Genomic DNA, 23,344 nt, shown 5'->3' with positions numbered 1-23,344 from the left:
TTTGTATTTAAATCCTGGCTCCAACCCTTACTAGCAGTGTGACCTTGGACGGGTAGCTTAACTTCTTTAAGTATGTTTCCTTTTCTGTCAAATGTGGTTAATAATACAAACTTATACATTATAATAAATAGGGTTAAATGAGATCATATATGTAGATTGTGTTTAAGATACTAGGTCTTACATGGAGTATACACTCGAGAAATGACTGTCATCTTTTCACTGACTTTGTGGGGACAGAAGAATTAATGAGAATGTGGAAGCAAGAATAGACTGTTATATTTTTAGAACGTTATAAAGTGAAGGAAAGAAGGAAGTTGGTAATTAAGAATGTTGAATCAGGGAGGATTTTTTTTTTTTAAATAGGAAAAACTTGAACGTGTATATCATTGTCCCTCGGTATCTGTGGGGGATAGGTTCCAGAACCCCCCTCGTATACCGAAATCCATGGGTGCTCAAGTCCTTTATATAAAATGGTGTAGTATAGTTGGCCCTCTGTATCCACAGATGGGGAAGGCCCACTGTATATGCTGAAGGAAAAGGTCCTTAGGGCTACCCGTTCTATTGAAACACAAGAAAAGGATAAGTATATGGATATAGTTCTGCTAAGCTTACGTAAAGAAGTGTCGGCACAAGTTTCCTTCTGGATGATTCCAAAATAGCCCTTACTCGAGCCTTTTCTAGTCTGGTTCCAACTGAGGGCCCCCATTGCTCAGTTTATAAGTGGCATGAGAGAAAGCTTAGCAAGTAATTTGACCGATGGCTTCAATTTTTCTCAGTAAAAAGCAGCAAGGCCTTTTTGGAACAAATGGGGAAGTGGCAGGACATTTGGGAGAATGGGGATATTTTATATGGAGGAGCTGCCAAGAGAGCCGGGAGAGCGTGGACTAGGGACACACAGAAGGATTCCCCACCATCACCGGTGCCACTTCAGATTCGTAGAATCTGATCTGCAGTGTTCATCAGCCCAGGTGTAAGAGGAGAGATATGAGATGGCTGGGTTAACTAAGGACTGGAAGGAGAAGGAAACAAGAAAATAAGAATAGTAGTAATAATAGAGTGGGAGTGAAAGGGTAGACTACAGGGTCTAGGTTAAACAGAGAAAGCAAAGTAGAACTGAGACATTCAGAGAAAATGGAGTGGTCATCTCTCTCGTGGGAGAGAGCGAGCACGCAAGAGAGCACTCTGATGAGGTTGAAGAGTCAATTTAGGGATTAGTGAGAGAGCTGAAAGGATGGGAAGTGTTTGTTGGGGAATGGGATGTGGCAATTTAAGAATCACAGCATTTCAAGGCAGTGGCAGCTTTGAGGATGGAGTCAAGGGAGTGAGGAACTAAAATAGAACAGGGTGGACATTTCTGATGTATATAGAGAGAGATCAAAGACTTCCTGTGTGAGCAAAGACAAGGTGTTTGTAGAATGTGGTGCTTGGAACAGTGTGGCTGGCGTGTGACATAAATGTGGGGATTCGTGGGAGGGAAAGCTGGGAGGTGGGAACCTTAAACACTGGGCTCAGGAGCTTGGATCTTAACTATACAGGCAGTGGGGAGCTGGTGGAGGTTTCAGATCATGACTTTGAGAGAGCACTCCTAGGAAAGTTGTCCAGCGTAGGTTTGTAGGGTGGGCTGGAAGGGGGAAGAGACTGAGAAGAACATGTCTTTTATCTCATTTCCTGGCAGCAATCTTTTTGGGTTCCTTCCGCATGCCCTATCAAGAGATTAAGAATGTCATCCTGGAGGTGAATGAGGCTGTTCTGACTGAGTCTATGATCCAGGTAAGGAGCAAGGTCATTCTGGAGCTGGCTCTTTGCATTGCTGTACACTAGCTCTGTCTCCTCTCTGCCTAGACGATGAGGACTCTGTAAGCATCGTTGACTTAAAGAATGCTGGCTTTATATAAGCTTCCATCTCTCTGGTGATCAAGTTATTTCTGGTATATTTTTCAAAAGTCCTGCCATCTCACTAGCTGCCTCCCCCACCTCCCCCTACCCCAGCCCGTGTCTCCTTCTTAGTGGTCCTTGGGCAGAGCGAGGGACTGACAGGAGGCTCAAGTTGTCAGCTCATCCCCCTCAAACTTAGACAGTCCCTTCTGTCTTGCAGAATCTCATTAAGCAGATGCCAGAGCCAGAGCAGTTAAAAATGCTTTCCGAACTGAAGGACGAATATGATGATCTGGCTGAGTCAGAGCAGTTCGGCGTGGTGGTGAGTGAGGCCTGTGGCACAGACTCTTCTCTGACCCCCTCCTCCCCGAGAGCATCCGGTGCACTTGCTCCTGGCCTCTTGTCTATTCTGAACCCATCTTTCTCTCTTTCTCCTCCCTACTTTGGAACTCAGATTCTGCCACAGGAGGCTTAAGACTGTATCTTCTTCTCCCTTTCCTCTCTCTCTGTTGGCTATAATGGAACTGCTTGTCTCTCCCCAGATGGGCGCTGTGCCCCGCCTGCGGCCTCGCCTCAATGCCATCCTCTTCAAGCTGCAGTTCAGTGAGCAAGTGGAGAATATCAAGCCAGAGATTGTTTCTGTCACTGCCGCATGTGAGGAGTTGCGAAAGAGCGAGAACTTCGCTAGCCTCCTAGAGATTACCTTGCTTGTTGGAAACTATATGAATGCTGGTTCCAGGAATGCTGGTGCTTTCGGCTTCAGTATCAGCTTCCTCTGTAAGGTGAGCCAGGGGGCTAGAGCAGGACGATGGAAGGGAAGGCTGTGGCCTCTAGGAGCCCAGTGTGGCAAACTGCTGTCAGCCTGAGGTGATCGTGGGCGTGTCAGGACTCACCATTTCTCCTCTTCCCCCAAGCTTCGAGACACCAAGTCCACAGATCAGAAGATGACGTTGTTGCACTTCTTGGCTGAGTTGTGTGAGAGTAACTATCCCGAGGTCCTCAAGTTTCCAGATGAGCTTGCCCACGTGGAGAAAGCCAGCCGAGGTGAGGCAGATTGGGGTGGAGCTAGAAGGTGCTTCCAAGCCCCAGAAATCTCTGCACGGGGTAGGGAAAGAAGACTCAGTCTAGATTTTAGATCATTTTCAGTTCAGACAATTTTAAGGAACGGGAGAGCGCATAGGCATGATGTCTAAGCCACAGGGAGGAGTGTCGGGCAGAAGAGAGGTCTCCATGTACAGAAGTGGGAAGGACTCTTTCCCTTCTTAGGGAAACACCAGACACCAAAAAACAACTAGAAGAAAGGCAGGTATTTTTAGTTTAAGTCAACAGTTTTTCTCATTCAGAAAGCGTAGACTGGATTAGCAAAAACCAGGCCTCACCGTCCTGGGACTAGGCAAAGAAAAAGCAGCATTCAGTAGAAACGGGAACAGATTTCTGCCCACCCTCTATATTTCTGTGTAATGTCTCCTTCCTCCCAAACCCTGTTCTCTAAAATAAATGAGACCAAGATCCCGGGGGATTTCATAGATGCTTGTTAAATTAAATGAAGCCTCTCTTCTCTTCTTAGTATTGTACAGCTTATGGAGGCTGGAGGTTTAATCATCAAGTAATTTATACTTTCACTGAAAAGCTGTGTGAAACAGTTAGAGAGTACGTAAGAGGACTAAAATAATTAAGTACCAGCTGGATGTACAGACTGGAGCAGTGCCCTGAGGAACAGAATAGGGTATTGAGACTGGAGGTAGTAAGCTCTTGCTGTCTCTTTCTGTGTCTACTTTAGTTTCTGCTGAAAACTTGCAAAAGAACCTAGATCAGATGAAGAAACAAATTTCTGATGTAGAACGTGATATTCAGAATTTTCCAGCTGCCACAGATGAGAAAGACAAGTTCGTTGAAAAAATGACCATATCCTTTCTTGAAAGGAGGGAGTTGCCCCCTAGGAAAAAAAGGAACTTCCCGTGGGGGGACAACAGGATAGATATGATGATATACAATTTTTCCTTAAAAAATGCTTTTTCATTAAAAATGCTTTTTCATTAAATGCATAGTTCTTGAAAACATTCTCATTGTTGTGGTTTGCATCAAACCATGCAGATAAAGTAAAAGTCTCCCTTGAGACCTTGCCCTCTGCCCCACCTGCCAGACACACACACCCCATACTACACACACCCCATACTACACACACATACATATTCCCTTCTCCCTCCCCTTCCCAAAGATAACCACTGCCACTGGCCTTCTCTCTGATTTGCACCCTAATGGATTTATTTTAGTAAAAATTGCACTGTATTGCTTTAGCACTGAATATGTTTGGCCCTGTTTCCATAGCAGTATATGCAGAAGAGTCTCTTTTTAAACTGCCAATTCCTATTCTTTAGGAATACCATAGTTTATGGTTTACCATTCCCGTTTGGATGTTTAGATTGCTTCTGGGTTTTGCTAATATGAACAGTGCTGTGTTGCACATCCTTGTGCATGCCAGTACACATCTGTGAGTCGTCCTCAGGGCTAGAGAAGTGGGCCTGCTTCCTGGTGTTGGCTCTTTACTCTTTGGCTGCACAGCTTTGTGAAGGATGCACAGGAACAGTATAACAAGCTGCGGATGATGCACTCTAACATGGAGACGCTCTATAAGGAGCTGGGCGAGTACTTCCTCTTTGACCCCAAGAAGGTGTCTGTGGAAGAATTCTTCATGGATCTGCACAACTTTAAGAATATGTTTGTGGTAAGCAGGGTATACCTGCCGACTGAAGCTTTCATGGACCTTTCTCACTTTCCACTGGGTTCATGTTGGTTGGTGGTGGGTGTGTACATGCGTGAGTGCATATATGCCCACGTGTTCATTTTTTCCCCCACAGCAAGCAGTCAAGGAGAACCAGAAGCGGCGGGAGACAGAGGAGAAGATGCGGCGAGCAAAACTGGCCAAGGAGAAGGCAGAGAAGGAGCGGCTGGAGAAGCAGCAGAAGAGAGAGCAGCTCATAGACATGAATGCTGGTAAGAAGCGAAGGCGAAGGGCCGATGGGTTGAGACAGGAACATTTGGAAGGCTTCTCTGTCTAGAGTCTAGAGGCCAGAGAACAGCTCATGTCTGAGCTCAACTCCTGGCAAGTGATTTTTGGCAGCCTTCTTCCTCCAGGATCCTGATGCTGGACTTTAACCCCGACTCCGTTACATGCACGTTCCAGTGCTCGACTCTCAGTTTTTTCCCTCCTTTGCTAGTTCTGCATTATGTCTCATCTCCCCAGTGATTTAGTATTGCTGTAACATGTACTCTTGCCTTCTGCCTGTCCAGAGATTCCCCCGTCCGGTTTTCATACCCTCTAGTACATCTTTTGTTCTTTTTCCCAAACTGTTTTCCTGGCCCTGCTCCTGTCTTTTAATGGCTTGCCTTCTCTTTCTGCTTATTTCACTAAGTATTGTGTCCCCAGTACCTCAGCACAGTTGTACACGCCTATCAGATTGTAAATGGATTGCACTTCTGGAAAGGGGGCAGGGGAGCTGGCCACCCTCTTCTTTCTTCAGCAGAATCTCTATTTCACTCTCAGAAGCATGTCTTTGTTGAAACATATGGCCTCAATTACTGGCCCTCTGTTTCCTGTTTCTGCTTCTTTCCTGCTGCCGACTCCCTGCCCCTCTCTGGCTGCTCTCTCTGTGGGCAGCGGAAATCCAGCATCCATTGCACACAGCCCTGAGCTGGTGCTACCCTTCTTGAACCTGAGGGGCCAAGAGCCATCTAAGTAAAGAGGTCCTCTGGGCTGCTGGGTCTGGCAAGAATCCACGCTTTGCTGAGCACGAGAGGCGAGGGCTGCTCTGACACTCCAGCTCCCGGGGACTTCTCTCTGTGGCACGATCAGGGACCTGAAGCAGAACTGCCTGCATTTCTGTCTTTTCTGTATACTTTTTTGGGAAGCAGTTCCCCTGCCCTTACTCCAGTTGTATATAAGCCACAAACTTTGCTCTAGTCATGCCATTAAAAAAGCCCACACCAAGTATCCTTCACCTTCCCCCATTCTCCCCAGGCCTCTAGGCTTTGTCCCTAGTTACTGTTTAGGATGTAATAGGGAAAGGTGGAGTCCAGCTGATTTGTGGGACGAAGGCTGCACACAGTCGTCAGGCAGCACAGGGGACCCTGCCCTGGTCCATGTCCCCAAGGGCAAGCAAATGAGGTGGGAATGTAGGGCAGCTGCACTGGCGGTGTTTGGCCAGCAGGCGGCACTGGGAGCAGTGAGCCCAGCCTTGTGGCTGGCAGCCTGCCGGCTCCTAGGGATTTCACAGTTTCAGATTTCACCACCCTTCACCCTTAGCTGTTGTCATGGAAACGGAGTGGGCTGGAATAAGGATTCTACATTAACTCTTTGTTTTCCAACCAGAAGCTCCTCTTAGATGCAGAGCTGACTTCCGGAAGATGCAGCCACTGGGGGCAGTACTTAAGTGAAATACACTCTTGATCAGTGGTCTCTCATCTTTCCTCTGCCCTGCTCTGAAACTAGAAGCAGGCTTTCCGTGAGAGGTTTATGTAAATTGGAGTGAAACACTTCAGGATAAATAGAGAGTGATACAGTTCCTTATTAATGTCATAATCCCGGTCTCTGCACGTATCCCAGTCTTGCAGTCAGGCAGGTCTACACTTCTCTGTGCTAGTTCTGATGGGGGTGGGAAGGGAGGAGGGCACTGCAGGAAAATTATCCAAGGTTTGCAGTGGTTGGTAACCAGTGAAACCTTTTGTTTTAACCATTTTCAAACAGACACAAGTAAACATGGGCTGTGAGACTTGAGGTTGAGCCCTCCGTGTGCTCTGAGCCCCGAGAAACTGGGCGAGGGCAAGCAATTCAGTAGCAGTGCATTTTCTGTGGGGCTCAACACATGAATGCTACTGGGGCTGAAGAGCTTACATCTCCGTCTTTGTTCATGACAGAGGGCGATGAGACAGGTGTGATGGACAGTCTTCTGGAAGCCCTGCAGTCAGGCGCAGCATTCCGGCGGAAGAGAGGACCCCGTCAGGGTAAGTCAGCAAACGGAGCCCAGCCTGTGTGTTGAAGGAAGGCAGTGAGGCCTCGCTGCTCCTGGTCCTGCTTGTCTTGGGCTAATGAGCAGGTAATGATGTTCTGAGGGTTTAGAAACTTCCCCACAATAGTCCCTGCATCTAGAGTGGATTACCTAGTCCTCTTCCAACCATGTTAGAAAGTGCTGACTTGGAGAACTAGGACTTGAGGGACTGACAACAGATATCACGTTTGATTATTCTTGTACCTCTCCTCATTCTTGAAGCAGAAACATAGCATAAGCAAACCACTGTGCAGGACACAGAGATCTGAGTAGGTGTTTGTGTATATGAACAAAAAAATTTATGTAAATTCAAAACTGTACATTAGATGTAGGAATACAAAGAAAATAAGTCCTTACTTATAAAATAAGAGTCCTTACTCTCAGCTTCACAAGCAGAAGAGATGGAATAATAGAAAGTGTAGAATCCTATAGAGAGAAGGCTAGGCATCATTCTCCCCAGATGTAAGAATGTCGAGGAGCATCTCAACCGAAGGACTGTGCTGTGTCTGAAAGCCGCCTTTTTCTTGGGTGTAATTGGCCTCCACTGTACTTGCCTTCCCCGTTTACTCCCCCGCAGCCTCCTCTCCCAACCTTCAGAAGATTTAAGTGGATTATGTTGAGCCAGAGCCTCTAAGAAGAATTATGGGGATAGGAGGACAAATGATCCAGGCATTAGTATGGGGAAGGATCAACGGTTAAATTGCCTTTGAGGGAAGTATATGGTGGCCAAGAGCCTGGTCCAGAAGAAGGTATGGCCAAAGCTACTCCTCGTTACCTGCACCACTGAGTCTGGTGAAGACCCTTTGGGGCTAGGCATGATGGCTTCTTTCCTAGGTTGAAGGGTAGGCATTACAGAAAAGGCAGCACTAAGAGTTTGTACTTCTGAGGTGGTTTAAGCTATGTTCCCTGTTCCCTGGCTGGTGCATTCTGTAGGCCTGTGTGATAGGAGCTTCACTTCAAGGTTATTGTACAGATGAGTTGTGTGGTTTGCTTTGGACACTGCTTAGCTATTAACAGTGGCATCTGTAGGACCTATAGTACCCGTCACAGCCTGTAAAGGTGACCTTACGATCAAGGGTACGGAGCATGTGAGCCCACACAGAGTCAGTGTCCTGGCCCAAACATTGTAGATCACTATGAGTTTCTTCGTGAATGGCTGACTGCCTGTTTCTGCCAATACTCTGAATACCCAGAGGGAAATTCCCTCTGAGGGCTCTTCTGTAGGACTTCAGAACCTGCCCTAAACAGAAGAATCCCTCATTACAACTCTTACCTATTTCCTGGCATCCTCTGAGTACAGGCTTTCTGGAGGGGAAGACAGGTGAGTGTGATGGACTTAGGTCTTTCTGGGATAGCATGTTTAGTCGTATAGATCTAGGTTTGGACAGAGTATGAAGCTAGTGGTATTTTTGGTGTGTTTAGTCTTCAGAGATTCTTGCGACATTGTTTCCTCCCCACCATATAAGGTGATGTGGCCTGACATTAAGCGTTTCTAGATAAACAAAAATACATCGCCTCTCCCTATTTTCCTCTATCCTCTCAGCTAAGTGCCAACCTTCACCAGACTTTTGGTGGGGAATTCCCTTTTAAGCTTCTTCCTCTGGAACTAAACCAAAATCCCAGATGCTTCCTGGACACAGGCAGCCAGACATTAGTGGCTTCCCTCTACTGGAGAGGCCCCATTCTCCACTTCTTCCCAAGTGAGAAACCAGGACTTACAGGCTGAGGAAGCAGGGATTTTGTTAGAACCTAACCTTTCAGCAGAGGACCTGGATCAGTCAAAGTGCTGTTTCCCAGTGCAAGAAGGACTAGGAGATTCTGAAGCAAAACGGTGGTGAAAATGAGAACTACGTACTTTTAAAATTGGCTCCATCTTGTATCCTTATCTTTCTGGGGTCACTAAACACACCGAACATATCTGGGAGAATCAGGGGAGACATTTCTAGTTACCCTGGTAACCCCTGTAGACACTGGTACATTCATTTCCGAGAAAGTGACATGGCCTTCCATTAAACATAAACAGAAGGCCAGGCATCACAGTAGAGTGCAAAGAGCATAAGACTAGGTAGGCATCAGAAGACCCAATGTCAAATCCAATCGATGCTGTCTAGATTACCTGAGACAAGTTTCTGGGACTCAGTTTCTTCACATCTAAAATGAGAGTTGGGCTAGAATGGTCTCCAGGGCCCTTTATAGCTTTAGTATTTTTTTTTGTACGGTGACAGTAGGATTAAGAGGAGAAGAAAAGAAAGAGGCTGGACCCAGAAGGCCACATTGTAAAACTATAAAGGTTTCTCTCACTGGCTGCCGGCCTTAGCTGGTCCACCCAGTGCTTGGCCATCTCTGACTCTTCCTGCTGACTGACTGATTTGAGCTAAAAAACCGAAGGTCTGCCTCACAGCCCTCCTCAGTCCCAGAAAGGCAGCTGTCTATATTGAAAGACACAGCCTTTGCCCTGGGATTTAAAGGAATGTTTAAAAAACATCTTCTGGTCTCTGGAGACCTGAGGGAGTAGCCAGTATACAAAGACCCATTGAGGAGTTGGAAGAGGAGCATTACTATCAGGGCGGGTTCATTAAAAGTGACATGTAAACTGCTGTGATCTGCAGGGTGTGGGAGAACAATGCTTTGAGTGTCAAGGGGAAGAATCCATGTGATTGTATTACAGCCACTATTTCAGGCTGATGATTGAGTCACCTTGTGGTTTTAATGACTCAACTTTATCTCCATGTCTGAATTGTGGCTGCTTATATACAGGCCATCTGCTCACTGGGATAAAAGTCAAGGAAAGAAAGAAATTCATCTCCCTCTCCCTTTCCTTCCCTCTGCCACTTCCCAGCTTCCAGCTAAGCTCTCCCTACACTGATAGAACCTTAGAGTTGGGACCAGCGCTGAAGACCTCCAGTGATTAGCATCTCACCTTCTCGTAGGTAACAGGACTTGAGACCCAGATAAGGTCTTGCCAAGATCTACAGAACTGGCTAATGATAGAGCCAGAACTGTAACCCACTGTTGTGCATCCAAGTCCAGGAATATTTCCACTAAGCCTATGTGAGGAGCAGGAGATGACAGCGAGCCCTCTGTGTAGGCCAGAAATACTCTTTCATACCTTCCAGCAAGGAGAGCCCTGGACATGGTGAAATTGCTTCAGGGAGTTTTCCAGTGACCACCTGTCTAGAGAGGTTAAGAGTATATCCTCTACCACCACTCTCTCTCCCTCCACTTTTGTAAAAATAGGACAGGAATTATAATTAGGAGTGTTGTAGACAATAATGAGTTCTTTAGGCTGGTAATGATTGCCCCATCTGTCCTAGTTTCCTCTTCCCTAAGGAAGCTTATTAACAAGAGTACTTCCTCCTTAGTAGTAGTTCCTAGCCTGTGTGTTATAAATATCTTTTTTCCAAATCATTAACCTTTTTCTAATTCATCTATACTAGTGTTACATGTCTGATTTCGTTGGTGTTTTTATCTAGCTCACCCCTAACTTCTAGAAATCTGGCCTCAGGGAGCTTTGGCCAATGTCTCAAGATTGTTCCCTTTTCCCCACAGTCTGTGGGACTACTAGGAGTTAATAATCCTCCCTGGTCCCGTAGAGTCAAAATATGTATCTGCTTCTGTGGCTACTTTTCAATCGTCTTAACAAGTACCAAGTTAGGGAAAGGCTGGGAGAGGTTGTCTTCTGGACAGTCGAGCTGTTCAGCGTAACTGTGGCCCTGAAGCCAGACTGGCAGCCAGGATTCCTCGATTCTGTTCCCAGTTCCAACAAGAGTTTTTCTCCTTTCTGATTCTGACCTTAGGCCACATCAGGTCCATGCCTAGTATACCTACCTTCTAGGCTTAAAAGGGAAATTTTGGTCTTTCCTGACTTACCATCCACTCAGTTTTTATGCAGTCTGCAATGCCTCAGAAGCTTTTTGAATCTAGGAAAATATAGAGATGTGCTTGATTAGGTACAACTGGTATCTTCTTAGTTTTAGAGGAAGAAACCAAAGAGAGAAACAGCTGAAGATACTTCACACTTGTACTTTGACTTTTCCCATGTTGTCCAGGATACGTGTTCCTTTTCCCTGGGTCCAGAGTCAGAAATTATTTTAACATGTACTTACCCCTTGAGTCACACACACACAAATATAGTTGGAATATTTTCTCAACTGCTCCTGACTGAATTCAAAGGAGCAGCAAAGTGATAATCAAGCCACTGCCTTTTCTGGACATGACAAGTAGGGTCCTAGAGAAGGGAGTATTCCAAAAACAGAGCAGAAACTCAGCAGGTCTGAGGAAGATTTTGCTGGAGATAGGAGACCATCCTAGTCGCACTCCTACGGGCCCCTTTCCTCCCCTGTCCGTCGCTGAGGCATCATTACATGTTCATAATCCGAGGAGTAGTTTGTGTGAAACCCTGGAGTCTTGGTCACACACCTTCCCCTGTAACCAGATGAGCCCTGTGCCTGCCACCCAGGGTCTTCACTATTCTTTCTCCTCTTGGTAGACAATCCTGCGCATCCCTGGGAGGAGGAGGAGGAGGAGACCTGTAAATTGGTAACCTGTGGGCGTGCTGTGTGCTCCCAGCTGACCCGTGGGTAGCCTCTGCCGTGTGAACACAGTGGCTCTGGGTCATGTTTCTGCAGAGGCTGACAGCCCTGGTGAAGACCTGGGCCCTCTGACCCTGTTTGGCTTCCGTCCCACCTAAAGCTTTTTGCTGGTCTCAAGAAGGCAAAGTGGACACTTTGTTCACTGACTCTTCTGGACCTCTTCCTTCCTGCTCGTGCCCTGCCACTGCCCTGCATTTAGGAGTGCTGGCCTTCTCTCCTCTGTCTCTGCTTCTTTAAGGTTTAGGCACTGCTTTCTCCACCCAGCTTTCCCATGACCCAGCAAGCTGTTTTGGTTTTTGTTATTTAATTGGATATAAATCACATACCTAAAATTCACCCTTCTAAAGTATACAATTTAGTGTTTTTTAGCATATTCACAAGGTTGTACAACCAGCACCACTAATTCCAGAACGTTTCATGACCCCAAAAAGAAACTCCATACCCATTCTCCCCACGCCTAGGCCCTGGCAACCACAAACCTACTTTCTGTCTCTGGATTTGCCCATTCTAGAGATTTTACAGAAATGGAATTATAGCATCTGTGGCCTTTGTGTCCGGCTTCTTTCACCCCTGGCAGGCAGCTCTTTGGGACCTGCAGTCTCCCTGTGCTGCTTGTAGGGCATGGGAAGAGGCAGACAACATGAGATGGGCATTGTCCCAAGGAACGGCTTTCTTGTTGAGGATACTGGGACCATAAATGTGGATTCCATGAATGAATGTGAGTCTTGGGGATGACGCCCAGGAGTTAGGACAGTTAGGACAGAAGCTCATGGATTGATTGATTGGTTCTTCTCTTCCTATTTAGGGTGGCAACTGAAGCTTCACTATCCCTTAGCCCATTGGGCTAAGATTTCTTTGTAGGGTTCGTCCTGGCCATCCTTGACCCCAGGTCTGCTTTCCCTGACATACCTTTCACTACCCCTCCCCCTACACACACACACATTGCACACCTTGTAGAGCCCTTGGCATTTGGATCATCGCTGCTGCCCTTGAAGAGGTGGGAAAGAGCTCAGCATGTGGGCACGGCGAGAGAGAGGGAGGGTTGGTGGAACCCAGGCGAGTGTGGCATCATGTGACGTCAGTGCATGGCTGCTGCTCCTCTTTGTCTCTGGCCGCCTGCTAAAGGCCTTCCTCCGCTTGGGACGACCCTGCCCAGGGCTGACTGAAAGTGATTTTGGCCTAGGAGCTTCCTGAGAACTGCCAAGAAAACAAAAACAGTACTGTTTACTAAGCTTGAGTCTGTTTACTTCCAAGAACCCTCTGATGAGAAAACAGATTTTGAGTACTTCTCTCTCTTTACATTACACTGCTGATACTTGAACTCCGTTGTGTCTGTCTAGCTGTATTCAAACTTTTTACTGCTTTTCACACAGGAACTCAAGAGCTTGCTCTCCTACCTGTACCGTACTCTCATATTCCCTGCTTGCCCCCTCCCCACCGCAAAGGTATCTTCCATGTGTTCCTGGCTTTCTTCCCCTCCTTCTTCAAAAGAAGGGCCTCTGAACTGGACAGGGCCGCCATGTGTGCGTGGCTTCTGGCCGAGTATCTGCCGTAGAGATCGATAGGGATTCGAAACTGGCCTTCCATGGACGAGATCTCTCATGTCTTCTCTTGCAGGCAACAGGAAGGTCGGGTGTGCAGCCATATCTCAGCTAGAATCAGTGCTGACCAGGGATGATGCCATGACCTGTGTTCCTGCCAAGATGTCCAAGAAGAGCGAGGAAGTCCCCACCATCCTTGAGGAGGCCAAGGAGTTGCTCGGCCGTGCAAGCTAAGCCAGGTCCTGGGGCCATGGCAGCTCCTCAGTGGAGCTCCAGACTGTCCCTGCTCTGCAGCATGTGCCTGAAGGGTCACAGAGATATTCCTCTGCGGTGGCCACTCGCATCACCTTGACCCCATCTTTGTCTCCAGCCTGCTGCTCTCTGTACATCACACACAGCTTCAGCTGCCTGGAGGCCAGAAGGAAAGGGCAGTGTGGGGAGGCCTGAAGCCAACCTGGCCAGCCCTGGCTCTCGTATTACCAAAGCAGGCTCTGTGTTTGCTGCCTTAACCCCAAGTGTCTCCTCCGTTCTCCGTGGCCTCATCTCAGACAAGGCCCCACCTGCTTTCTCAGCCCCTACCTTTCCCGTGGGCTTTTACCTAGGTCAGTCTTGCTGGGTTTGTGCTTTCTTTTGTGTTTTCTCTGGCCCTGAGAACAGCATGGGCTGATGAACCTTTGGGCTCTGTCCTTCCTTTCATTGCTGTCACCACCACCCCGCCCCCCTGCTCTTCCTGCCCCTGGCTCTTGTTATTACTAGGGGTGGGGCATTGGGAGCTGCTTCCAAGGAAGTGGGGAGCAAATCCCCCTTATCCCACTTTCTGGGAAAGCCCTCCCAAAACAAAAAGAACCTGGACCACTTTTATCTGTTCTCCGGTGGCCTAGGCCAGAACCTAGGGCAAGCAGGCATGGCACAGGTGGGACCTGCCCCCAGCCTGCTGCCATGCTCTCTGCCCTTGCCTCTCTGGACCCTCTGCACCAGCCCTAGGCCCTTCTCACGCCCTCCCTAGAGCTTTGGTGCATCTCATCCCAAAACCTTCTCCTCTGTCTCCAGGGAAATGGGAGGTGGAGCCTCCTGGCTGAGAAATTGTTTTGCAAAAGGATCTATTTTTATATGCATTTTTTTTTTTTTAAGAAAAATAACTCTTCCTTCCTCCTTTCCCCTCCATAATGTAAGAGGCTTTTATGGCAGGTTCCAGAGTCCCTGGGATTTCTCCCCACAAGCCTCAATTCTGAACAAGCCCCTGGACCTCCATCTCAGCCCTCAAGCCTCTGGGCCCTTGAGGCCAGTGCAGACTCTCTCTCCCAGCATCTGACTCTGGCGCAAGGGGAAGCTCTTCTCTTGTTGAGCTGGACCAGGCCTAAGAGTAGTGGGAGCTCTGAAACGACAGAGTTTTTATAAATTTAATATATTTATCAAGCCAAATGTGCAAATGCTAACTGGCCACTCTGGAGCAGTGTGCACAGGCTGTGCCCCACCCTGCTCTCTTCTCTGCAGTGGGCAGGCCAGACTCTTTGGCGGTCCCAGCCACAGGAAGCTCAGATTCTCCGGTCAAGGTGACACTTTGCCCTCCTGTGCTCCTTTCAGCTTCCCACCCCTGGGAGAGAGAATGGCACTGGTAGGGCCTGGCGCAAAAGTATAGTTATTAGAGCAAGGGGGAGCTTAGGAGACCTAAGGGCGCCTGCAGGGAAGCCTTGAGGCCTGGAAGGAGGGTTCTGGTTGTTAGAGCCTGTGTGTGGAGGGGCAACAGCAGCTCCTTTGCACTATTTCTGGGAGGACCGTGGTGCAGGGGCCTGCTGCTCCCCTAGGTCCCTCCTCCCTGCTGACATCTGGGGCTTTGACCCTTTCTTTTTTAATCTACTTTTGCTAAGATGCATTTAATAATAATAATAAAAAAGGGACAAAATGCAAACCTGTTCCCCTCACCTCTTGGGCTTCTGGGATGTCATCACCTCTGGTTTGTTGGGTTTGTTTTCAACTGTTAATAAAGCATCGAAACAGTACTGCCTTACAGCTTCCCTTGTGAATTTCTGAACTATTTGTCTTCTCTCTCATCCAGGCTTCTCCACTTTTGTCCTGCCTCAAGCCCGATTGACCTGACAAAATCATCAAAAGGGTGCCGGCACCTTCATGTGCCAGACACTACGGTTGGGCGCAGGGCTAGAGCTGATTCATACATAGTGGCTTCTGTCCCCCCATTTGCCCTCTGTAAAGGAGAAGGGCCCCAGTTCAGCCCCCTACCCTTCCACATTGCTGCCTCTTGGCTTGGAACCCTTTTCTTGGATTCAGTTCTGGGACCCCCCACCTCCCCATGACCCCAGACTTCACTTGCAGTTTCCTAGCAGTACCTGTGCCTCTTTTGCTAAGGGAAACCTATGACTGCCATGCTGCCATTCTCCCGTATTCCCCTCCCACACTCACTTTTGGTGTCCACAGACCACATTCCAGGCTAGGGCTTACCCTGGGGTGGAAACCTGAGCCTGCCCAGCAGAGGTCAAAAGACAGAGGTCATGCTCCAGGTGACTTGATGCTCAGGGCCAGACTTGTTGGAGCACATTGTGACCTGCACAAAGAAATCTTACAAACCAGGTCCAGAACAGACAGGGAAGGGCTTGGAGAGGAACCACAAACCCATTTGGGCAGGCTCTGGCACTGGAAAGAAAAGCCTCTTCAGTAGCCCTGCAGCCTGTGCAGCTGCCTCCCCAGTATGGCTGGGCATGTGGAGGTGGGTTCCCTGCCTCCTCCTTCCCTACCCCCCGAGGCCACGCGTTTCTGGCTTAGAGCTGTATAGGCACACATACCAATTAGGGGACCAACCAACCACAGCTGCTCACGCGCTCTGCCAGTCTCCTGCCGTGCCTGGAATAGAACCCAGGCAACCGGCACCCCACCCTCTGCAGCCTGGCTCTCGGAAACCAAACCCTGCTTCCATCTCAGCAGCCACGCACGCCACCCCTCCTCCCACGCAAGAAAGCCGCCCCCAGACACCTACCTAGTTGGAAGGCTTGGTTTCCATGACAACAGACTTCAGAAGCTGGCAGACCGCTTGACTGGCTCTGGGAGAGTACAGAGGACGCCCAGAGACAGCCACCCCCAACCCTGCGGTTGGGCATGCCCTTGCCCTCACCGACCCTCCTGAAAACCCCAATGGGTCGGTCTTTATGTCCTTCCGCCCCTTCCTCCCACTCTGTTGCCTGCAGCTGCTTTGGCGGCAGCAATCTCGAATCCCTCCTTGCTTCCAGGAGGCTGGAGGAGGCGGGAGACGGGCTAGGCGAGAAGTGAATGGAAAGCACAGAGAGAGGGAGAGAGGAAGGAGGGAGGGCATCTGCGCCTGCGGGCAATCTTATGTCCGTCTTGCCCTTTCTGTCCCCTTGACACCGCCCGCCTCCCCCCCCCACACATGCATTCCAAGCCCCCTGGGAGGGAGGGTGGGGGAGGTGAGGGGTGTGGAGGAGGACTGGCAGAGGAGAGTCCACCCTCCTCCCGCGAAGCCTGGCAGGGCGCTCGGGGTGGTCATTTTAGCAGGGAAGGGGCGGAACTCAGGAAACGACCACGGCCCCTCTCCAGCTCTATTTGCCAGCCCGCGCCGCCCCCTCGCCCGGGTCTCCTCTTCTGCCTGGAGACAGCAGCGAACAGACAACGGAACCCGCGGCCGCACGCTGCCACGTCGCGCTCAGAAATCCCCTCCCCCACAGCGGACCCGCAAGCCGATTACACACACGGGGTACAGATCCACAAGCACCATTATGGTCAACGCACACCATTATATATGCACGACGGTGTTGCCGCACTTAACAATTATACACAGACGCTCGGGCACTGACCCAAAACCAACACGCAACACAATAATCGCCTCCGATCCCACTCGTCTTCCAGCATACAACTCTGAGCTCATCATTTCATCCACATATGCCAGGAGCCCCCATCTCTTACATAGAAACGGTGAACCTTTCAGAAGAAATCTTTTAATTTTTTTCAAAGAAAAAAAGCCATATAAATATTAGAGTATAAAACTTGCGTGAGACACAGGAAGGGGGTGGGGTGGGGAGCTACGTGACTATGCAAAGAGAAGCGCTTAGAGGAGTCAGGACGCGGGAGGGGGTCGCCGCAGCGCGTGGACACAGCACAAAACACAGCACGGGCCGCCGCAGGCAGATTCGGGGACAGACGGCTGCGCGGAGCCCGCCGCCCGCGGCCCACTCGCCATTACAGAAAAGCACGCCGCACTATACTATTGGCTATTCTACACCAGCCGAAAGAGGGCGGGGGGGCTCTACACCACTGCAAGGGCCGGGGTGGGGTTCTCGCGAAGCCCCGCTGCGTGAACTGGACGCCGGGGAGCAGAAGGGATGGGCAGAGGAAGGTCTATGCACAAGGAGGCACTGGGGGACTTTAACCAGGCTCTGGCCACGAGGGAGTGGACTGGGGGCCTGGGCAGTGGCCTTCACAGAGAAGAAATGGCACCTGGCGAGGTGAAGGACTGGGGCTGCTGGATGCAGGGGCCCTGTGAAGAAGCAAGCCCTGATGCTGGGCTGACACTTTCCACTTGGTCCCTGCTCTAGCTCCTTTCCTTTCCAACCCAGGGACCAAAAATGGTCTAGCTGGCCCTCCCTTCCTGCTGGGGCCACACTGATCCTTCCACCAGCAGCACCTCTGGAGTACCCAGCACCCACAGAGGCCCCTCTGACCTCTCCAGGGGACCTGGTCCCAAACCTGCTCTGAGCTTCCTTGGACCATAATGCCAGTTTAAATCCATTGGTGCCCGTAGCTCAGCCCACCACTGGCTGCCTGGGCTGCCCTGTATATGACAGATGAGGGTCCAGCCTGGTGCTTGGCTTATGACTGGAATTTGGGGATCTGGTCAGTACCCTGGGGGCATACAGAGCCTCCTGCAAGACCCTGTTAACTGATGGATCAAGCTTTGTCCATCCCCCCCCCCCACACACACACACGCCCTTCCCTTCTTTATCTTACCACCCCATACTGTCTTAGAACATGCAGTGAAGTCTCTTGTTTGGGGAGGGGGAAGTCACAGCATGCAGTGGGAACATCAAACAATGAAAACCAAAACAAAAGACTGGTCCCCAGGGTGCTGGGAAGAGGCATGGTAGCAAAATGCCCTCCCTAAATCCAGCAAGCATCAGTACCATGGGAATGGTGACCATATCTCCCAAAACTTGAGCTTGGTCTCAGTTCCTGGAAGGTGGTGAAAGGGATTGGCACCAAACCATGCTTTGGGGGAAGTTTGAGAATTGAAGGAGAGGCCAAGAGGTCATGATGCCCTTCCAACTCTTCAGAACTATGAGCCTTTTTAGGTCACCAGGTACCTCAACACCCCCAAACAACTTAAGAAAGAGGAGCTGTTGAGGAGGAGGGTCGGGTAGGAGGGAGGCAGGGGATGGATGGGCCTGATTGAATCTGGAAGATGGAGGAGTTCAGCTGTAACTGAAGGGGGTGTGATAAATGGTGTCTACACTAACCCACTACCCCCATGGGCACAGCAATTGATTGGATGGGGGTTCCCAGCAGAACTCCCTTTGCATATTCAATCCCCTGGGGGCAGAGGGGGGGTGTTGACTGGGCACTTGTTTCTGTTTCCCAAGGGGAGCATGGCCTGGGCCCCTACCAGTATCCTGGGGGTGAGACCTGAAAATCCGAGGCCTGGGCACAGCTAGGGAGAGGCTGGGCTGGTTGGGGAGGGAGGCTGCCCTGTGGCTCCAAGGCCTGGCCTCCGCATTACTTCTTCTCCTTCTTGCCCGACTTCTTCTTGTTGCCGTTGCCACCTGCCGGGGCCTTGCCGTCTCGCTTGCCAGCTGCGTTGGTCAGAGTGGCATTGCTGCCGGGGATGTAGACGTTCTGGCGGTAGTCGGGCACGTGCTGCAGGGTGAACTGGGGTCCGTAGCGGGCACTCAAGCCCATGGTGCCGGCACCCCCTCCCAGGGTGGAGCTCCCATCAGCGGCTTCTGCAGAGACAAGGGAAGGTCAGGGGCTAAACTTCAGGGTCCCCAACAGTTACTCTCTTATAGCACAAGCAGTTATAGCTCTGGACACACCATCCCACCCACAAGGGGTAGGGCTAAGAGGCTCTAGAGTGACCGCCTAGGTTTCATTCCTAGTTCTTTTACCTACTAACTGTGATCCTAGTGAAGTGTACCTAACCTCCCTATGTCTCCTCAGTTTCCTGAACTGCAAAATGGGGATAATAATAGTACCTATCTCTTCCGGTTTTCGTGAAGGCTAACCAAGATTACATACGTAAAGCACATAGACTAGTGACTTCAAACATGCTAGCTGTCATTTCTCTCAGGGCTGAGACACTGCTCTCAAGTCCTTGCCCTAGCCCTTCTCCAGGCAGCCTCTCTGGTCTCCACACTAGACCACAGACTCCTGGGGGGCCAAGACCATGGTTCGTGCAGGTTCCTATCCTGTTCCACCCAGTGCCAAGCACAGAGCGGGCATTGAGTCGTTCTCTTATGAGTTAGGAGTAGGTGCTTTTCCAGGGATTCATTTCGTAACAGCAACCAGTGCCTACTGTGTGCCAAGCACCTTGCTAGATGTTGCACATGCACGACAGCTTTTTACCTCACCTCAACACTCCAGGGACATGGTGCTCTTATCCCCGCTGTACAGATGAGAGAAGCAAGGGTCAGAGAAGGTAAAAGACTAGCCCAAGGCCTACCAGCCAGGACAGGTGAGAGCAGGGGTGAGGCCTAAGTGCATCTTAAGTGTATGCTGTAGGGTATGGTCACCACTACCACCACCAGAGGCCTGCACCTCATCACTGCTCTGAGAATACAGCAGGGGGAGAGAGGCTGAGAAGATGATGATCCCAGGACCAGATGTCTTAGGTACAATGTAGGCACAGGCTCACAATGTTAGAGTAGGTGACATCAGAGAGAGCCTGTAGCCCAACTTCCCGTCCTGCAGAAGAAGAAACTGGGGTCCAGAGAAGTGCAAATTCTGACCCCGGCTCAGTGTCACCTGGGAGCTTGTGAGAATCACAGACTCAGAATCTGCATTTTAACAAACTCTCCAGGTGATGTGTATGCACATTAAAGGGAGAGAAGCACAGAAGTACCTACCTCATTGGGTTTTTGTGAGGATTCAAGGAGACCGTGCTTCACGCAGTGAAGCACTTGGTAAGAGCTCACTAAACGTCAGCTGCTGCCAGAATCACCACCATCACCATAAGGCGTGTCACTGCTTCTACCCTACATGCTCCCGCACTGCCTCCCCAGGGGGTAACAAACCAGGAGTTTTGATGACTCGGGCAGAGCTCATGAAGCCTTTTGCCGGAGTCCTCCCGCAGTTGGAGAGTTAAAGCCCCAGGAGTGCCCAGCCCAGCCCCCATCCAGCAGAAGAGGTTCCCCCCACCCTGGCCTTCCTCCACCCTCACTCCAGACCCTGGGAGTGGGTAGAGAGGGTGACTAAAGCCGGAGAGGCTGAGTAATCCTGGGACACCAACCAGGGATTGAGAAACAGACAGGAAATGTTCTCAAAGAACAGCACCAGAGGGGGAGGGGCATAAGAGAAAGCCGAGGAGAGATGAGCCCCGGCCTTTCCGCCTCCTCACTCCAGCGCTCAGGTTTCCACAGCCTCTATTTCAAGCCCCAAATCTCCGCAGTCCGAGGGCCTTCAGGGGGCGGGGAAGTAGGTTGGGTGGGAGGGAGCAGCGCCCACTTCCTCCTCTCCTTCCTCCGGCTGCGCCCCTCCCCCAGCCCTTTCATTGCACAGGCGTTTCCTCCGTTTTCTCTAATTAACTCCAGGCGGGAGCGGGTCCTCGACCGCGCTGCTCCCTCCCCCTCCCCCCCAAATGGAAGCAATGGGGGACGGGGCCCAGATCCGGCTTCAAGAGCCAGGGTTCCAGAGTGATTTAGGGGATTTAGAGGGGAGACTGTCAGAGGCGCCAGAGAGAGAGACAGACGAGAGGGAGAGAGAAAGGGGAAGAAATGGGGAGAAACAGGGAGAAGGGAGGCAGAAAGAGAAAGCTAGGAAATAGGCTTGACTGGGTAACTGGAAGCCAGGCCCACCCACATCCTACATGCACCCACGATCTCTAAGGAGCACCCTAAGGGGCACCCGAGCAGATGAAATGACAAAGCGAGCCCCACCACCTCCTCCCCAGAAGCCCAGACCTGATGTTAGCCTGGGCCCTACGGGATGCAGTGAAGCTGGGCTGGACCGGGAGGGAGGAAGATGGGGAAACCCAGAGTGTCACAGAAACTGGGCTGCCCTTGAGTTCTGTCCGGTCAGCTCTGCCACGAAGGAGCCAGCCGTGTGACCCTGACCGAGGCCCTGCCTGACCCCGACCTCAGTTGGATTGAAGGCTCTGACCTTCTGTGGAATCAAGTCTCCAATGCCCCCCCCCTTCTAACCCTGCAAGACCTACACTGGGCAGGAACCAGGATCTTCCCTGAGTCCAAGGAGAAACAGATTTTGAAGAGCAGCAAGAAAGAACCTGGGCATCCTCTGGCCTGGAGGAGGTGAGAGCGCTGCCAGCCTCCCTCCTCAGGGAAGCACACCCCAGACCCATCCTCCCGGCTCCTCCCGCCCTGCCCTCCCGACCCCAGGGCTGAGGGCAGCAACTCCAAGCAGTCCAGGAGGCCTGGTGAGACTCAGCCAGGGCCAGCTGAGCCACAGGCTGCAGCCTCCTTGAGAGCACACCTTCCTCTCAAAGGTTTATTTAAAAAGCCTCCCAAGTGTACTTTCTCCCACGCTTGCTTACTCCTCCTCAGCAGCCCCACAGGCCTGGCTGGGCTGGACTCCAGGAACCTCTCCGGCTCCAGGGCCAGGAAGCGGGTGTGAAAGTGAGAGTAGGGCCTGACCCTGCCACTTCCACCCCCAAGGTCCATCCCCCCAGCTAACACCCGGCTCGGGCCCTGTGTGGGCCAGAGCGGTGGAGCCCTGACAGGGGAGCCAGACTGTGGGGACCCGGGGACCTTCTGGGAGGGTCTGGGGCTATAAATACTGACTCCATTTCTGTTTTTAAAATCTGGATTTAGGCTAAAAAGTCTGCTTCCTGGCCTTAGGGCTCAAAGCCACAACAGCTAAAATATACCTTACTGTCTGTTTACTTCCCTCAAGAACCCAACTTGGCATCTCCTCAGACCCAGCTAACTGCCTCTTTCCTACTCAGTATCTGGCCTCTCTAGAGCTACAGCAACTCTCCCACTCCCACTCCCATGCCAAACCCGGGGTCAGCTCTGTCCCAGAAGGCTGGCCCCCTGCCCCTTCTCCCTTCCTCTTCACCACCCACGGCCTCGCCCCACTGGGCCTCACAGACATCCGGGGAAGGCTTGCCAGATTTAACAAATAAAAATAAAGGGTGCCCAGTTAAATCTGAATTTCATATAATTTTTTTTAGTATAGTATGTCCCGGTCCTAACATTTGGAACCTACTTATGCTAAAATATGACTTGTTGTTTATCTGAAGTTACAATTAACGGGTCATCCTGTATTTTATCTGGAACCCTAATCTGGGAGAATAACGCAGCATTCAGAGAAGTTCAGCCTCTAAACTTATTCAGCTAAAAGGGAAACTGAGGCTGGATGGAAAGGCAGACAAGGTCACTGGTGTACAAAGGGCATGAACTTAGGAGTCAAGCTGGATTAGAATTGCCAGTCTGCAGCTCAAAATGGGGGCCTTGGAGCAAGCGACTTCTTGGTTCCCTCATCTGTCAAATGGAAGGAATTAGACCTGCCTTGCAGAGCTGGTGAGAGGATCCACTGACATGTGGCCCATCAAGTTTGCCTAGCATGTGCTGGGGCAGCACACAGGCACAACTATAGTGGTTACAATTCTGACTTTACCTGGTTCTCTACCCACCAGGCCTCCAGACACGCTGGACAGCCAGGCTCTCGGTTCACTATGTAAGGCCACTGCCGGCTTCCATATAAGCCCAGGACTGGCTGCTCCAGAAGCTAGCCCTTCTTAGCAGGCGTTATTCTAATTCTACCTTCTGTCCCACCATGGGTCAAAAAAGATAATCGTTAATCAATTTTCACCATTGCATAGCATGCCCTTCCTCTCTGCCAATCCTATGCTGAGGCCTTACATTCTGCCCTCACGACGCCACAGTGAGATCTGTTATTATCGTACGGATTTTGTAGTCAGTGAAACTGCGGCCCAGAGGGGTTCGTCACTTGCCTGATGACTCACAGCTTAGTGGTAGCACCAGGATTTGAAGCCAGGCTGGCCTGCCTCCAAAGCCTGTGTTCTTAAGTACTAATGATATTATTCCGCTCCCCTCTGTCCCCACCGGCTCAGGACTCTTCTTACTCTTCAGGGATGAAA

The 23,344-nt window shown here is 50.5% G+C and overlaps 2 protein-coding genes across 2 annotated transcripts in view; one reads left to right on the top strand and one right to left on the bottom strand.

Moving 5' to 3' along the window:
- The window catches only part of DIAPH1 (diaphanous related formin 1), a 93,713-nt gene extending 78,660 nt beyond the window's left edge, over positions 1–15,053 (top strand). Inside the window, exons 19-27 of the mRNA XM_081231609.1 lie at positions 1,676–1,770; positions 2,096–2,197; positions 2,418–2,657; positions 2,790–2,919; positions 3,656–3,781; positions 4,437–4,600; positions 4,734–4,869; positions 6,790–6,876; positions 13,130–15,053. Coding sequence (XP_081087735.1) covers positions 1,676–1,770; positions 2,096–2,197; positions 2,418–2,657; positions 2,790–2,919; positions 3,656–3,781; positions 4,437–4,600; positions 4,734–4,869; positions 6,790–6,876; positions 13,130–13,287 — 1,238 coding nt within the window. The 3' untranslated portion in view covers positions 13,288–15,053. The remainder of the gene's footprint in view (positions 1–1,675; positions 1,771–2,095; positions 2,198–2,417; positions 2,658–2,789; positions 2,920–3,655; positions 3,782–4,436; positions 4,601–4,733; positions 4,870–6,789; positions 6,877–13,129) is intronic.
- A 1,946-nt stretch (positions 15,054–16,999) lies between these two features.
- LOC308616369 (uncharacterized protein) overlaps positions 17,000–23,344 on the bottom strand; it is a 172,708-nt gene continuing 166,363 nt past the window's right edge. Inside the window, exon 7 of the mRNA XM_081232624.1 lies at positions 17,000–19,013. Within this exon, the coding sequence (XP_081088750.1) occupies positions 18,787–19,013 (227 nt within the window). The 3' untranslated portion in view covers positions 17,000–18,786. The remainder of the gene's footprint in view (positions 19,014–23,344) is intronic.

Source organism: Mesoplodon bidens (genome assembly GCF_964165515.1).
Source record: "Mesoplodon bidens genome assembly, chromosome: 4".
NCBI lineage: Eukaryota > Metazoa > Chordata > Mammalia > Artiodactyla > Ziphiidae > Mesoplodon > Mesoplodon bidens.
Note: the sequence above shows the minus strand (reverse complement) of the source record. Positions and strands in the feature narration are given on the sequence as shown.